The 15,662-nt window shown below is 57.3% G+C and overlaps 1 protein-coding gene across 4 annotated transcripts in view; it reads right to left on the bottom strand.

Annotated features, from left to right (window-relative positions):
• Window positions 1-851: 851 nt before the first annotated feature.
• The window catches only part of CUNH1orf105 (chromosome unknown C1orf105 homolog), a 44,316-nt gene continuing 29,505 nt past the window's right edge, over window positions 852-15,662 (bottom strand). For 2 of the 4 annotated variants that reach the window (XM_045838614.1, XM_045838617.1), the window contains one exon: window positions 1,487-1,856. In XM_045838614.1, coding sequence (XP_045694570.1) covers window positions 1,678-1,856 — 179 coding nt within the window. In that variant the 3' untranslated portion in view covers window positions 1,487-1,677. Of the gene's footprint in view, window positions 887-1,486; window positions 1,857-2,305; window positions 2,470-15,662 lie in introns of those variants that run through there. The other 2 variants (XM_045838615.1, XR_006785615.1) reach the window with 2 other exon arrangements.

Genomic DNA, 15,662 nt, shown 5'->3' with positions numbered 1-15,662 from the left:
GGAGTTGCCCTGTCGGGGGGACCTGCTCCAGTGCTGGACCAGCCTGGAAGTTCCTCCGACTTCAGACAGGTAGGAGGAAGTCCTTATGTCCAGGAGAGGAAAGGAAGCACCACCCAGTGATCAGCAGCTGCTGCAGGAGCCATGCCTGTGGTCAGTGTCTCTTCTTCCCACTGATGACTTTGACCAACTACGGCTTAGAAGGAGGAGGAGGAGCTTCCAATCTGCCACAATGTCCTACCGGGAGGTTCAGTCAAAACAAGTCAACAGGCATTAACTGAGCATGCACTTTGTGGCCAGGACTGTGCTAGGCTCTGTAGAGAAAGATCCAGGCAGTGTACTGAGACCCGAGGGGTGATCTAAAGGCCAAGTCCACAGTTACAAGCCTGTAGGCACAGCAGAACCAGAAGCCCAGAGTCCATGGTCTCTCTGATACATGATGCTGCCTTTCTGGCACTCAGCATGGCCAGTGTAGCTCAGGAATAAAGTCCAAGAGTGGCCCATTGCGACACTGCTCGTGTTGTTGACTTAATCTCAGTAATCCTGACACAACAGAGGATTGCGTTCAGCCAAGGGGAGGCATAGCGGTTGGCCCTGCGAAGCAGAAAGAGGTACAATATGACCGGCAAACCGCTGGCCAGTCCGGTGACTCCAAAGAGGTCAAAGCGGGGGCTGCCAGTCAGCGGAGCTCTGGGCGAACCAGGAGAAAGCCTGCTCAGCTCTCGCATCGGCCCTGGGGCGGGGGGGGGCAGGGGGGAGTCAGTGGGTTGCTAAGGAGACACACTCTCTTGCCTGGGCCATGAGGAACAAAAGGCAATTCCTGGAAGTCGGGAAGGTGTGTGGACCATTGGGTGGCCGTCGCGGGATTTGTTCATCAGTGCACCCACGTCTGGGGTTCCGTCTCACATTGTAGTCGGGGTGCAGGGGGGGAGGAGCAGCACAGAGAGAGAGAGAGAGAGAGACGGGGTGGGATTCGAAGGCAGACGACTCCAGGAGACGATACAGCGATTTTCAAACCTGTTCCTCTCACGGCACACGTAAACTAATTACTAAAATTCTGCAGCACCAAAAAAATATATATATTTTGCTGATCTGACAAAAAGTACAATTTTCATTCATTCACATCAGATAGCTATTGCTGTTATTTTTTTATTTTTATTTTTTATAATCTAAGGGAAAAGAGGTAAACACCCCCCACTAAATAGCCAGGTACTGCATGTTTTAAAAATTGTTGCGGTGCATGGGTTGAAAATTGCCGGACTAATAGAATGAACTTAAATTAGCCTGGAAATTCACTTCAAGACTCATGTGTCATCTGGTTCTGTTATCTTTAACAGATTTTTTAAAAAAGACTTTATTTATTCTTAGAGAGAGGGGAAGGCAAGAAGAAAGAGAGGGAGAGAAACATCCATATGTGGTTGCTTCTCCAGCACCCCCTATTGGGGGACCTGGCCCACAACCCTGGCATGTGCCCTGACTGGGAATCGAACTGGCGACCCTGTGGTTTGCAGGCTCACGCTCGATCCACTGAGCCACACCAGCCACGGCTGGCTCTCGTTACCTTTAGACACAGAGATTTCATTTCAGACACAGTGAGGACTGTCTGTGTAACGCTAAAGGAGAAGCTATAACGAGACTACCTCTCAGAGGGACGAAGTGGAGAAGGAGCTTCAAGTCCAGTTAGTTGCCTGGGAAAGACCAGCGCCCACAGACTTGCACAGAGTGGGAGTGGGATCCACATGAACACATTAACGGCGGGGATCGGGCCCAGAAGCGGTCGCGGAATGGCAGCCGCTGCTGGCTCGCTCCAGGAACGTGGGGTCCAGACCCTCTCGCGGCCTCCACCTGGGTCTCCCTGCCTGTGGAAGAGAGATGACTGATAGCTTCCCTGCACCTGCCTCACAGAAGCATCGGGAAGATGAAAACGGCGGCATGTTCGCGTGCCCCGAGACCTTGGAAAGACGCCTGGGGTGGGTGAGGGCTGGGTGTGATTCTGCCATTATCGCGATCGCCTCTCACGTTATCATCGCAGAAGACCACGCTTGCAGAAGCAGGCTGGCCGTCTTGGCACCAATTTCTGCCCAAGTCGTCTTCCTCCCTTATCTATCTCCACCCCGATGGACGTGAAGCCGATGGAACTGGTCTGCTCCGTCTCCCTCCGAGATCATGAGCATCCTGAGCTTGGATTCCCTGCTTACATCTGCCCCCTGAACATTCTTCCTCGTCTTCTCCACCTTTCTAAAGCCAGTCCTTCTTGCAAGGTCTAACTCAGCGTTCCCCTCCCCCGTGAGGTGACTCCCTTTCTCACCCGGCACTGTGGGAGGGCTCTCCAGAAAACAGAACCAGCTCGGAAGGAGGTGTTACGACGGACTGGCACATGCAATTATGGATACCGAGGAGTCCCACCATCTGTCGTCTGCAAGCTGGAGGCTGAGAAAGCCGATGGTGGAGTTCTAGTCCAAACCCCAAAGCCTGGAAACCAGGGGAGGCAATAAGTCAAAGTTCAAGTCCAAGTCCAAGTCCAAGGTCAAAGGCCTGAGAACCAGAAGCCCAGATGTCTGAAGGCAGGACAAAAATGAGTATCTCCAGGTCCAAGAAGCCTTTCCCCGGGTCCTGGTCCTAGTGACAAGAGCTCCTTCTATCCTTGCCAGTTTTTTTTTAGACTGCTGAATAGGGGAAAACATGATTTTTTTAAACCATATTTTTTAAGTTTAAATTGGCCTCACACAAGGAAACAAAACATACGCTGTTCAGAGGCCGGGAGTGAGAAGTCTGAGCATTCACTGCCCAGTGCTGCAGTTGGCCCACGGTCGGTGTTCCCGCTGCAGAAGGCGTCGTGGGTCCTGCCGCCGCCTCCAGCGTGGGCGGAGTCGGACAGCGAGTCGGCTCCTCTGTGAGGGGCTGATCCCGTTCTCCTCCTCAGCAAAGTGGGTGTGCAAGTCCCGGCTTGCTCCCCGCACCCCGAGTCTCTGGAAGGAGATCTGTTGCCACCCACGACACCCTGTGCAGTCCTTAAAGAGTCAATGTCCCTTTCGTCAGTGGCCCTGCTGGTTGACCGTCGACTGGCCACTTGTCAAGAGAAGACGTGTCTCAGGCAGGGTGAGCTGACAGTTTCCCGGGCAGCCTGGCATCATCTGAAACCTCCCCAGGGAGGCCTGTGGTTTTTAAATTCCCTTCCCCCAGGAGAAAAAGAAGACGAAGACGAGGAAGAAGAAGAAGAAGAAAAAGAAGAAGAAGAAGAAGGCAGCCTTCCCTCCGCCTGAAAAAGCGCAGGAGAAACGACTCACACAACTTCGGACTTGGCTGCTAGGAAAGGGTGGGCAGGTGGGGGAGAACCTGGTTACACCTGTCAGCCCAGCCCCCTTGGCTGAAACTACCCGGGAAGGCAGGCCCCGCCCTCAGGCCGGGATGTCCTACTCACCAGCAGCCCTGCTGGGGGCCTGCCCGAGCTCTCGCCTCCACTGGGTCAGGGGAACACAGCGCTGGCTGGCGGGCTGGACTCTGACACCTGTCCCAGAGTGCTCCTGACAAAGCACGGCGTGTGTCACTGCCACCTGACTCTGATGAATGGGCCGAGGGTGCCAAGCTCCAGGGCGGAGGATGATGTGGCAGAGGGTGGCTGAGGCGGCGTGGGGCCGTGGATCTGGTCCAGCATCTGCTGAGGTCCTTGTGACCGCGGTCCCCGCCCCACTGCCCCTCTTTCCCTCTCCTTTGCTGCTGCCACGAACTCGGCCCAGGAGTCAGAATAGCACGTGGGGGGGCTGCTCTGCTCCCACCTGCGCAGGTTCTAGCCCCAGCTCCTCCACTGGGTAGCAGTTTGTCCTTAGGAAAACAATTTAATTTCTCTGTGCATCAATATCCTTAAATCCATCTATAAAACGAAGGTGAAACAATGATGCCCACTCCAAGGCCCAGGAAAATTAAGAGTTAATGTGACCTAAATGCACAGGGCCTGCCTCAGGGCGCTGCTCGGTACCTGGCAGTATTAGGCGATTATTACAATATGGACCCCACAGCCCTGTGTCTGTGCCTCACCCAGAGGCAGGAAGAGGGCATTAAAGCACATTAAGTTGCTAAATAATGTAGCCAGTGCCCCACCCCTACCCGTGGGCCAGCTGTCCCAGGTCCTTGGGGAACTTGTGTTACTTCTGTAACTGCCTTTAGGAAGCCTCAGGATTGAGCTTGACTTTGTAGCATTCCTACCTGGCTCAGTTTTTAAAGCGGCAGTGACCTCACTCCGACCTCTGCCCTGCCTCCCCCACACTCCGCAGGTACGCTCTCCAAGGGACAGAATTCATTTAGACTTTTTTAGCTTTCCTGGCCCTTTAGTGAACTCTACTTTTAGTGAATTGGGGCCCAGGCGCCAAATCTGTTCTCTCTGCCTGGGACCTGGTGTTTCAGGAAACTGAGGCCTCCGCCAGCTGTGGCCATGAGACCAAACCAAACCAGTTCACGTTCGTAGACGTCTGCTTCTCCGGGGGGCTGTTCCCTAAACTACCGGAGGGACGCGTGGAGACGGCGAGACCCCAGAAAGCCCACGGCCGTCTGCTCCTGGACCAAAGCTGGAGGGTGTCTGGAGCCCGGCTGCGGCCAGCCCTCGGCTGAGCCCTCTCCAACCCTCCGTCCCCAAGCTGGGTGGGGGATGGCCGGAGAGCGTGACGCGGTGGGGACGACAAGGAGCATGGCAGGGGTGAGATTACAGCAGCGCGGCCGGGATTTCAGGGGACGCCTCCGGACCGCCTGGCAGGCTCGTGACGACAGGACACCGGGTCTCGCCCCAGAGATTCGGATCCAGCAGAGCCAGGACGGGGCCTGAGAATCTGCATGCTTTGAGAACCTCGGGTTTACCCAAACCAAAGGGATTCTCCGGCTTCTCTCCAGCAACCCAAAGCCACTGGTTCCTTGTTACTCCTTCCCTCTTCCACGGAGCAGAGCAGCTGGGCGCGTGACGCTGGCGTTAGGAAGGCGGGCTCTGGGGTCAGCCGGCCTGGCTCTGAGTCCTGGCCTCGTTTTCCCAGCTGTGTGGTCCCGGCCACAGGACTTAACCTCCGTGCCCCAGAGCCCTCGCAGGGATAGACACTAGCATTTCCTGAGAGCTTCCACCGTGCCGGGTGCCGCTCGGCTGTCCTCAGTTCTCCGTTAGACCCTCTCACAAGGCTACGAGGGGAGCGGCATTAGTGCCCCGACTCACAGATGAGGACACTGGGGGACAACAGTTGTAAAGACTGCGTAAGGTCATTGGTCAACGCAGTGAGATGCTCCATGTCAATCATTTGCGTATCTCAGACTGTGGCTTACTTTTACTATGGAAACGAGGGTCCGAAGGCCCTTTCCCCTCTTTTGAGAACTTTGTAAGGATTCACCTAAGAGCATGAGCCACCTGGCTTCCTTCCAGTCCTACAGAAAAGACCCGTGAATCACGTTCCACATTTTGTCCCACGTGTACGTCCTCCCACAGGAGATCAGGCTCCCCAGTGGCAGACTTTCTGTCCCCAGAGACCTGTCACAGTCCTCAGGGCCTGGGGCAGATGAGGGCGGAGCAGAGGGACCGGGAGGGTGGGGCCAGGGGACGTCTGGGGGCGGGGGGGTGGAAAGCTCGGTGGGCCCATGCCTGGGTGAGCTGCTTGCGCCTGGCGCCCGGGTGAGCGGGGAGCTCCGATGAGGCCTGACAGGGCGGCTCCCCGCCCAGCCCCGGGGAACGAACGCGGAGGTCTGCCAGCTCGCCAGACCGCCAGACCGGAGAGGACAGAGTGGGAGAGGGGTCGGGGGGGGGGTCCTGAGCCCTAAGGCAGAGCCAGCACATTCCACCCGGGAGGGCAGGGGGTGGGGACTGGGAACACTTTTCCCGGCCTCCACACATTCTGAGCTTTCTTTTCACGGATCGGGCGGGGCAAGGGGCTTTTGGCAAACCCAGGCTCATGGTGCATACCTGTTGGTACTCATCACCATCACTCAGCTGGGTGAGAAGCTGGTGATCAAACCTTCAGAACTTCGCAGCTTTAAGTACAATATTCCGAGGTGCGAGGACTCATCAGACAGCCCCACCCCCATCAGGCGCCTCCCGGCAGTGACCCCGGCGCCTGCACAGCCCCCGCCCCCCCGCCCCGTCTCTGGGTCAGCCAACACCTGCCCGACCCTGAGGACATCAGCACCCTAGACTGACGCCGATTCCCGGTCCCAGCCCCGCTCCTCACCCCGGGCTGGACTGGGTGCCCCCCTCCCCCCACGGTGCGCTCACAGCCCCCGTTCTCAGCCCACCGGGACCCGAGGGCTCACTGGCTTGCCCACTTTCTTCCCTCAGCGCTGGACGCGTCATCCTGTCCCCTTCGGTTTCCCAGTGCCGGGCACAGCCCCCAGCTGACCGTAGTCGATCGGGAAGTATTCACAGACGGGCGTGTTTGGCAAGGAGTATTCACAGACTCCTTGCCCTGCTGTGCAGCAGAGGCAGCAGTGGGGGGACAGAGCCCCCCCAGTGAGGGCCTGGCTCCTGCACTCGCTGAGAACAAGGACGAGCAGGAAGCGTCCGGCTTGGTCAGCGGTCACCGCTGGGGTGTGGACCTGTTAGCCATGTTCCCGCTAAAACCCGGGCACGTGGATGGAGCTGAGGGCGACCGAGAGGTGCCTGCCCGGCACGTGAGCTGATCCGGGGTGGACAGACGACTGAGGGGCGTGCCTGGGCCGAGACAAGAGAACGCAGGCTGATACAAGAGACCCCACTGTCCAGGCCGCTGCCTTTCTAGATACCCAGTTCCTCCTGTGGTTGCAAGTCTGATAAGGTGCACAGTGGTCGGGAAGGCCAGCTTTCAGGGGAGCCTTCACCAAGCTGGTGGGGGTGGGAGTGGGGGTGCCACAGGCTGGCTGCGCAAGGCGCCGTGGGATTTGCTGTGTCCTGGCCGCGAACATCATTCTGGCCCCTGAAGACCTCCTCCCGGCAGACAAATCGCTCTGTGCCCACTCCCCAATCCGGTAACTGCCAGATTCAGCAAGAAATAAGGAACAGCTCCTTTTCTTCCACAGAAACTAAAATTTGCTTCCTTTTCCTCTAGGCATAGCTGAGAGAGGTGGCACGGCCAAGCGGGTGGCCGTTCTGGTGTTCACGAGAGAATGGCAGGAGGAAAAGCGAAGGAGGGTGTCCACGTATTTGGGGATGACGTTGACGCCGGAGAGGGGTGGGCTCTGCGGCACCGTCACGCACCACAGGAGGATGCTTCGGTCAACGATGGAGTGAGCACACATGCAGCTGTGGTCCCGTGAGATTATGATGGAGGAGAAAACATCCCTGTCACCCGGCGACGCCGGAACCCTGACAGCGTCGTAGAACAACGCGTCACCGCCAGGTTTCCGGTGTGGCTGGTGCGAACAGCCCTACTGTGCTGCTGGGCACAGGAGAGGACAGCACCCACAATTCTGTCCCACACACGACCCGTGATCACACAACCCACGGCTGGTCGGTGTGACCGGTTCCCGTGTCCGCGCACTGTGCTGTGCTTGTTGGTGTGGAGTGCGCCCTTTCTGCTCAGGAACAAGAGCCGGCTTATTCTCGACGATGCCCCCACACCTCCCCCCACACGGATCCCAACATCAAAAGTATTTCTCTCTGTGGCATCACCTTTCTGATCCAACCAATGGACCGAGGAGCCAGTAGCGGCTCCTGAGGCCTCCTGCTTTTGCCTAAGCTACCGCCGCAACCGAGGAAGACGCGTGACGTGACTCCGGAAGGACTACAACACCTGTGGCTGCATCGGGAACCTTGCTGGGGCTTAGGTGACGTCACCAAGGAGTGTATGGACGACTTCTGGAAGAAGACTCTCAAGAGGCTCACGCATGGCTCCCAAGGATTTGCCAAGGACGGGGAGGATGCAGACGTCAGCGAGGCTGCGGCGGAGCTTGCAAAGCTGTCCACCTGCCTGTGCACGGGGATGACCCTGAGGAACGCCGAGGGGCGGTTCCCCAGGAACTGCCTGATGTGCGGTTGGAACGCAAACAGGAGCGCGAGGGTACGGAAGAGGCAAGAGAAAGGAGACGCCAGGAGAAAAACCAGAAAGGACGCACCCCAAGAAGATGCACGGTGAAGAGTGTAGCAGGAGCTTTTGCAGACTTCCACAAGCTCCTTGAAAAGCTGGAAGACATGGCCCGACACTGAAAGGTTTCCATTCATAAAGAAGCGTGTTCATGCTGCCCTGTCTGCTTATAAGCAAATCTGTGATAAAAGAGAGAGAGAGAGAAGGAGAGAGGGAGAGAGAGAGAGAGAGAGAGAGGGAGAGAGACAAGCCCAGCAAACGCCCAGGGACACAGTTCTGGGAGAGTGACATCGGCCCGAGGAGGGCCTCAGGCAGGTGCGCCCGCAGGTGCTCCAGAACAAGACGTGGCCATCCCAGGACAGGACGCTTCAGGGGTGTCACCGCCCCCAAGGCCTTCCAGGGGGACGGGATGTTACCCACCGTCCTGACCCCCGGAGGCCTAGGGTGATGTGTGCATTTGTATCGTAGTGTTTAACAAAGATATCGGACAAGTAAAAAATAATCTTGAACCAGAACAAACTGACAGAACAAGGATGCGGAGATAAACATATTTGGGACAGCTGTACAATCAATGCCCTTGTGTTTTAAGCTAAGCGTTGTCACGGAGGAGCTGATAAGTTACAAAGTGTGAAAGCTTAGAATGGAACAAAGTTACAGTGAGCTAAGGTAAACTAATTGTCAAAGGAAGAAGTTATTTATTTAATCAGTGTAGTGTGGCCTGGGTGCACGGGTTTACAGAATCTGCAGTAGTTCACGGCGACGCCCTTGGCCTTCCCACTCACCCACCGCTCACCCCCCGACTCACCCGGCGCCGTTCCCATTCCGGGGCTGCGAGCTCTATCCCTGGTCGGAGCCCCGCACAGGTGCCCCACTGTGGTGTTTCCCACTGCATTTCCCCGTATCTGTTCTTTGTTTAGACATGGTTACACACACAGAGACGTGCCACCGTGCTACGACTTCCTACAGAGTTCAGTTCAGTGACCCGCTGGGCAGCTCTGCGGCCTAGGAGCCACGGGCTGTGCCCTGCAGCCCGGCCGTGCAGCCGGCTCCGCCGTCGAGGCCGTGAACGTGCCACCGTGACGAGGGCACGATGACGAAATCGCCTGCGGACGCACTTCTCAGAATGTCCTCCCATCCCAGAGCGACCGTCCTTGCCGAGGGGAACGGGGTGAGGAACAGAAACCGCACTCAGGCTGCGCTCTGCTGGGCAGCGGAAACAACTTTCTGCGACTTCGGCTTCCTGAAACCCCAAGGCCCGCTTCTCGGGGGAGGGGCGTCTCTCCCCCTCCCCCCCCCAGGCATTTTCAAAATACCGACTTCACCTTTTTGAGTGGGTAACACATGCAGCAGGGCGAGCTTCGAGAGGAGAGCAAATGCACATTCGGAAAAGGTCGTGTCCTTCCCACCCGTGCTCTTCCCAGACACCCCTTTTCCTTCTGCAGACGCAGCCTCCGCTGCCTGGCATTGAGCCGCTGTCCAGGGAGGACCCCGGCACCCGGGCTGAGTGCGGCACGACGCCCTCTGAGGACCTCCCGGTCAGAATGCCGAAGTTCCGCCCCGACACAGAACTTGAATCCCTGCAGCGTAAGTGAGCCGCCGGAGGACTGGGCTGCTGGCGGTGACTGACGGCGCGAGTCCCGGGCCAGCCCCGCCCGGAGCAGCCCTTTCTGTGGCGGCGGGGAGGCCCCGGCACGGGGCAGAGGGACCGTCTGAGGGGAGCGGAGGAGAGACCCTGGCACGAAGCCTGTGGGAACCCTCTGGCCACCTGTCGCCCTGCTCATCTGTGAAACAGAACCCGGGGACAGAACCGCGGGGAGATGGGAGGGGGAACGGGGGTCCCGGGAAGGGGCTGGGGGGAGGGAGGAGGCCGGCTGGGGGTGGACACAGTGGGATGTGGTGGCAGTGGTGCCATCGGGGTCTGCTGGCACACTTCACACTGGTGACCCTGGGCGATGGCCTTTCTAAGTGGTCCCCTGGGTATACAGTCCTGACTGTCCCCTGCCTTCTCTAGACTTCTCAGAGGCCTGTGAACTGTGTGGTTCGAGGACTTAAAAGTGCAGTTCCACCCTGGCATGCAAGGCTGCCCGTGCCCGCGTACATGGGATCTCCCGTCGTGCATCTCAGAAAACTCAAAGGTGTCGTTGACCGCGACGGCCAGCTCAGACCTCTGCCCCGACAGGGGGGCTCGGCTGCAGCAGCTTTCACAAGCAGCCCGACCTGACACACCCCGCAGCATCTGTCCTGTTTCAGCGTCCGTCCCGGCTCTGCCCCCAGAACGAATGGGGGGACGCGAGGAAAGGCAGGGCTTTCGAGCAGGACCCCAGACTGACCTTGAGTTACAAGAAGCACTGGAGGCCACCTGGCCTGGCCCGGGTTCAGCTTCTGAGAGAAGACGCAAACGATGAAAACATTCCATTGCCGTCCCTGTCACAACACCCACCATTCCCGTTAAGGGCCAGGAAGTCAGGGTCGATCAAACGCAAATCCAAGAGGAGACAAGTGTTTTCTAGACATCTTGAGTCGGCAATCACACAGCACAGGGCGAGCACAACCAGCAGGTCACCGAGGACTGCCCCGTCCAGGACGAGCTGGCAGCACACCCCAAGGGCCGATGATTACTCAGCCCAGTGCCTGCAGGTGGGTCTGGCATCTGAGCCCCAAGCATTTCTTCCCATTAAGCACTGAAGACTCTGCTCAGGGACCCGGGCCAAAGGAATCTTCAGAGGCAGAGCCAGTCTGGGGCTGGAGTGTGGGCGTCACCCCAGGCAAGGCTGCGTGCCATGGGAAGGCCACTTCTACTGATGACGGTGACAACGATCACATCAGGGAGAGGAGTGATGTTAAAACAGCTAGCATGTATGTCTGTGGCGGAGATATTGGCTAGGAGTTTAGCATGTATGTCCTCATTTGCACCTCACGACACTCAGAAGAGAAGGACCCATAGTGACCCTGTCTTTGCAGCTGAGGCAGCTGGGGCTCAGAGAGGCCGAGGCACATTCCCAAGGTCACACAGCCAGCAAGGGAAGAGACCCACGCACAAACTCAGAGCACCTGATATTGCAGGTCCTGCTGGTATTGCTTATGCTAAACCGAGAGGAACCCCCCCAAACCAGGCAGAGCCTTGCAAAGAACAACCTTAGGAAAGAAGGAAGTGAACAATTAGCAAAGGGAATGCTGGGAAAACCACATGTTTCCAAGGAGACCTGCAAACCGTAGATGGAGGTGAGTGAGCTGGAACTGAGTGTGCAAGCAGAAGAGGCGGAGAGCTGTCTTCTACCACGCCTGCTGGGTGGCTGAGTTGGTGTGTCCCTAACAAGAGCTCCGCTGGCCTGACTCTTACCTTCCCCCCACCTAGGTCTCCGCCTCCCAGACGGGGCAGAAGTGGGGAGGAAGCACCTGTGCTTCACCTGGCACCTGGCACCTGGGCCCGGGTACGGTCCTGCGACCCCTAACCAGATCCCCGAGCAAGCTGCAGATGTGTCCGGAGTGCAGGGTGAGAGGCCACATGGGCCCACAGGAGCCACGCTCGGCTGAGCGCGTGCGTTTCTAAGAACCGCACGTCACAGGACAGCCGTCCTGCGCGCTCCTGAGCAGGGGCCCCGTGAACTCAGCAGCATGAGACATGGAGACACTTCTAAGGAAAACTGTATGAACGATGTACGCTGTGGGAGAGTGGGAGTGATGATCTAGTTGTCGCGAAGAATGAAGGATGCCTATTTGCCAAGCACACAAAAAGGACCCCTAATAGGGAGGCAGGTGGGTGGGTGATTAGAAATAAACTTCCTTGGGACTCAGAGAAAAGGGCGCCCGTGTCCACTGTCGGGGGGACTGCGAATTGGTGCGGCCACTCTGGAAAAAGGAGGGGGGGTCTGCATGCCCTTCTGCGATGTGTCCTACTGGGCGGGAGATGGAAAACCCATCTGGCCCTCGGATGTGTCCCATTCCCACAGGGCACAGGTGGCGGGGTTCCCTACGCAGGGGCCGCACCGCACCACTGGGTTTCTGCTCCCGAGCCACTGCTACCTCCGTCCGAGACCCCTTCTCCCTCTGACGGCCAAACACGTCGAAAACACTCAGTCTATTTACTGGAAACGCTGCCTTTGAGTACAGAGAATGTACGGAACACTGGGCCCCAGCACCAGGGAGCCCACGCTCACTCCTGCTGGCCACGAGAGCCGATGGGTAAACTTTCAGAAGTGTCGTGAGCTTGTTGTAAAGCCACTGGTGGCTTGAGCATGGCCTGGCTGGGGGTATTTGTACCAGGGAACTTGTCGAGTGCTACAAATCACGTTTTTGCTTTTTTTTTTTGAGAACGAAAAAATAAAGCATCCCGATTCCTTCACCAGACACGAATCACATTCACAGAACCGTCAGAGAAATTACTGAGCATCTGCTGAAGGCCAGCCAGCCCCTGCTGTAGGCAGAAGAGCTTCAGGGATAAGTGATACATGATCTCTGGACCAGAGAGGCCTCCTTAGCGTTGAGAGGCTCTCTGACCGTCCTTCTGCCTGCTGCCGAGATGGGGGGTGGGGTGGCGGGAAGCTTTGGGTCTATTTGCACGTGAGATTGACGTATTCTGATGTCTGTTCCATTTGCCATCATTTAGCGTCTTCAGAAAGGTCTTTCAGCAGCTTGTAACTGATTCATCCCGAAACAAAGTAATACTAAAGGGCAGTAAAATCAAGCCCCTGAGTCTATAGAAATGTTGGCTTCCTCTTCCTTTTCTCCTAACCCTTCCTCTGGGCCCTTGGCTGGCGGTGGAGGGTGGGGTGGGGTGGAGGCTTTTCATGCCAAATTGAGAACTACAATGGGGTAATTCCCCTGGGGAACTTGGGGGATTGGCTTTCGCTGTGCCTTCTAGGCGGCTGGCCACAGGCTCACAGGGATTTCATAAATGCGCTTCACCATTTACTTTTCACTCTTGTTGAAATATATGATTTTGTCATCAGCCTGCCCCCACCTCCGCTCCGGTTTTAATCCCATAGCTCTGTATCCAGGATGAGAAAGGACAAAGGGAAGAGGAGAGGCTGATGCATTATATGACCCTAGTCTCCCTGCCAGCTGGAGCTGGAGTCTGACCCCCTGGTTCTGCCACTGAGGCTGAGTGACCTTGAACTGTCACTTTGGGCATCCTGTGCAAGGGGGGGGGGGGGTTCCGCCCACAAGGACATTTACGTACAGGCCCTGCAGGATTCTTAGAAAAGGTGAAGGCAATTGGTCGTTCCTCAGTCCAGACAGGCTCTGCATTGTCCAGACTGCGGGAAGTCTTAGATCCAAGCCCCCAGGAAGTGTAATCAGCTTGAAAGGACCTGGCCCCATGCCTGCTCAGCATTTCCTGCTGAGGATCAAAGCCCGAGCCGTGGGTGCTCACAGGAAACGCAGCAAGATCAGGTAACAGCCTCAGAGTCCGGGGCCTGGAGAACATGACTCCACCATGCCCTTGGGGGGGCTGAGCATGGAAAATAATTAGGGCACGAAGCCAGGCCCCCAAGTCTGGAGGGGGCAGGCGTGGGTGGGGAGGTGAGGGAGTCCCCAGTTATCCTCCATTTACGGATCTTTCTGGTGGGCTTCAGTTCTTCATCTTTGCTGAAACAAAATTGCACGGTTAAGCCTCCTCTAAGATTCCGAGCATTTCCGGGGACACCTGCTCTATGACACGTGCTGGGGACACCCTGGAGGACCAGATGTCGTTTCTTCCCCCAAGGACCACACGGTCCAGGGGAGAGAGAAAAGACTGTCCGCTGAGTGTGTTCAAGAGCGGGATGCCCCTGAGAGCCTGTGGGAGGGCCCCGTCAGAGGGCGCCTCCTGGAGGGCGGGACGTTGTGGACAAAGATACTCTGCAGGAAGGGCGGTGGGGAAGGGGGATTTCCAGCAGAAGAAAGGGGACATGGACAGAGATGTCAGAGAATGAGGTGCTTCAAACGCTCTAAGGAAAGCTGGAGCTTAGGGTGGGTCCCAGAGCCGAGGCAGGAGACCAGTGAGTGGACGCCAGCCTTGGAATGCTCTGGAAGCCAGGCTTAAAAACGTGCAGTTTAGGGGGCGAGACAAGCAGCCACCGAATATTTTAAGCAGGGGAAGGCCTTCGTGGAATTGTGATTTAGGAAGCATTTGAGAACAGTAAGATTCGTTGGTATTTATTGAGCAGGTATTACGTGCCGTGCGGATCTGAGCACGTGTCTCGATGGGATGCACTTCAGTCTCACGGCGGTCTGGCCCAGAGCCACGTGGCATCATCGGTGAGGGGGAGGGTCAGGGTGTGACCCCCGCAGGCCGCGTCCAGCGACTGTGCCCGGGGTCAGGCGTGCTGTGAACTCACCTGAGTTGTCATTTCTCAGTAACATTCTCATTGTGTATCTGCCCCTCGTTTTTCAGCCGCTTTACCCCAGCAATTCTCGCGCACGGACCAGAGGGCTGGCTTTGCGAACAGGCCCGGGTTTCGACTCTTTCCCGATCAGGAAGGAGGCGCAGGGACCTCCCGCCATGGCCCGGCTGCCTGGCTTCGGAGGGAAGATCACTCCGCGTTCCCCTTCCTTCCAGGCCCGGGGAGCCGCAGACATCCCTACCCCGGCCTCCGTGTCTGGGTCCCAGGATGTTGCTCCTTTTCTCCGTTTCACTTGAAACCCCCTTTCTCTCCCTTTCACTTGCAGCCAGTATTTTGGAATCCGATTCCTAGTTAACGAGGAGCACAATTCAGAAAAATCAAACCAGGGCCCTGGCCAGTGTGTCTCGGTTGGCTGGGGCGTCGTCCTGTAAACCGTAAGGCCGTGGGTTCGACTCCCAGTCAGGGCACATTCCCAGGTTGCTGGTTGGGTCCCTGGTCAGGGCACGTGAGAGAGGCGACCCATGGGGGTTTCTCTCTCACATCCTTGTTTCTCTCCCCCTCTCTCTCTCCCGTCCCCTCTTCCTAAAATCAGTAAGCATGTCTTCTGGTGATAATAAAAAATAATAATGATAGAGCCCTGGCTGGCGTAGCTCAGTGGATGGAGCGCGGGCTGCGAACCAAAGCATCGCAGGTTCGATTCCCAGACAGGGCACATGCCTGGGTTGCAGACCATGACCCCCAGCAACCGCACATTTGATGTTTCTTTCTCTCTCTCTCTGTCTCCCTCCCTTCCCTCTCTAAAAGTAAATAAATAAAATCTTTAAAAAATAATGATAGAATTTAAAAATAAATAAAATTAAAAAGTCAAACCTGGGTTACGTTGAAAAATGACAAGAAGCTCTTCCCTTCTCTCCACTCCTCGAGGGCACAGCTCCCGCCGTTAGGAAGCCCCAGCGTGTGCGTGACTCCGGAGACACGGACACGCCTGCAGCCGTCCCACGCTCCGTTCCTTCGGCCGTCCACATGGACTCCCGAGCTGCCGTGCGCCGGGACCCGCGCTGGCCGGAGGCAAAGCAGGTCTAAGTCCCCGGTTCTTCCTTCTCGCCGCGCGGAGCAGCTAAGGCGCAGCCGTGACGGTCTCCCCGTGCGGCTCCCAGGCAGCCGCGTCTCCCCGAACACCTCCGTCCGTCTCCTCTGCGATTCCCGTCAGTGTGTCTCTTGACTTTCGGGAGATCCCGTGACGCTCCTTCCCCCAAGGTGCTCCGGGTCTGGACAGCCTCTCCAGTCCAGACCGAGGGTGACGCGGGCCCTCTGGCTGGGC

Source organism: Phyllostomus hastatus, unplaced genomic scaffold (genome assembly GCF_019186645.2).
Source record: "Phyllostomus hastatus isolate PE091 unplaced genomic scaffold, TTU_PhHast_1.1 phas_contig_283, whole genome shotgun sequence".
NCBI classification, from domain to species: Eukaryota; Metazoa; Chordata; class Mammalia; order Chiroptera; family Phyllostomidae; genus Phyllostomus; species Phyllostomus hastatus.
This window is presented reverse-complemented; position numbering and strand designations above follow the sequence as displayed.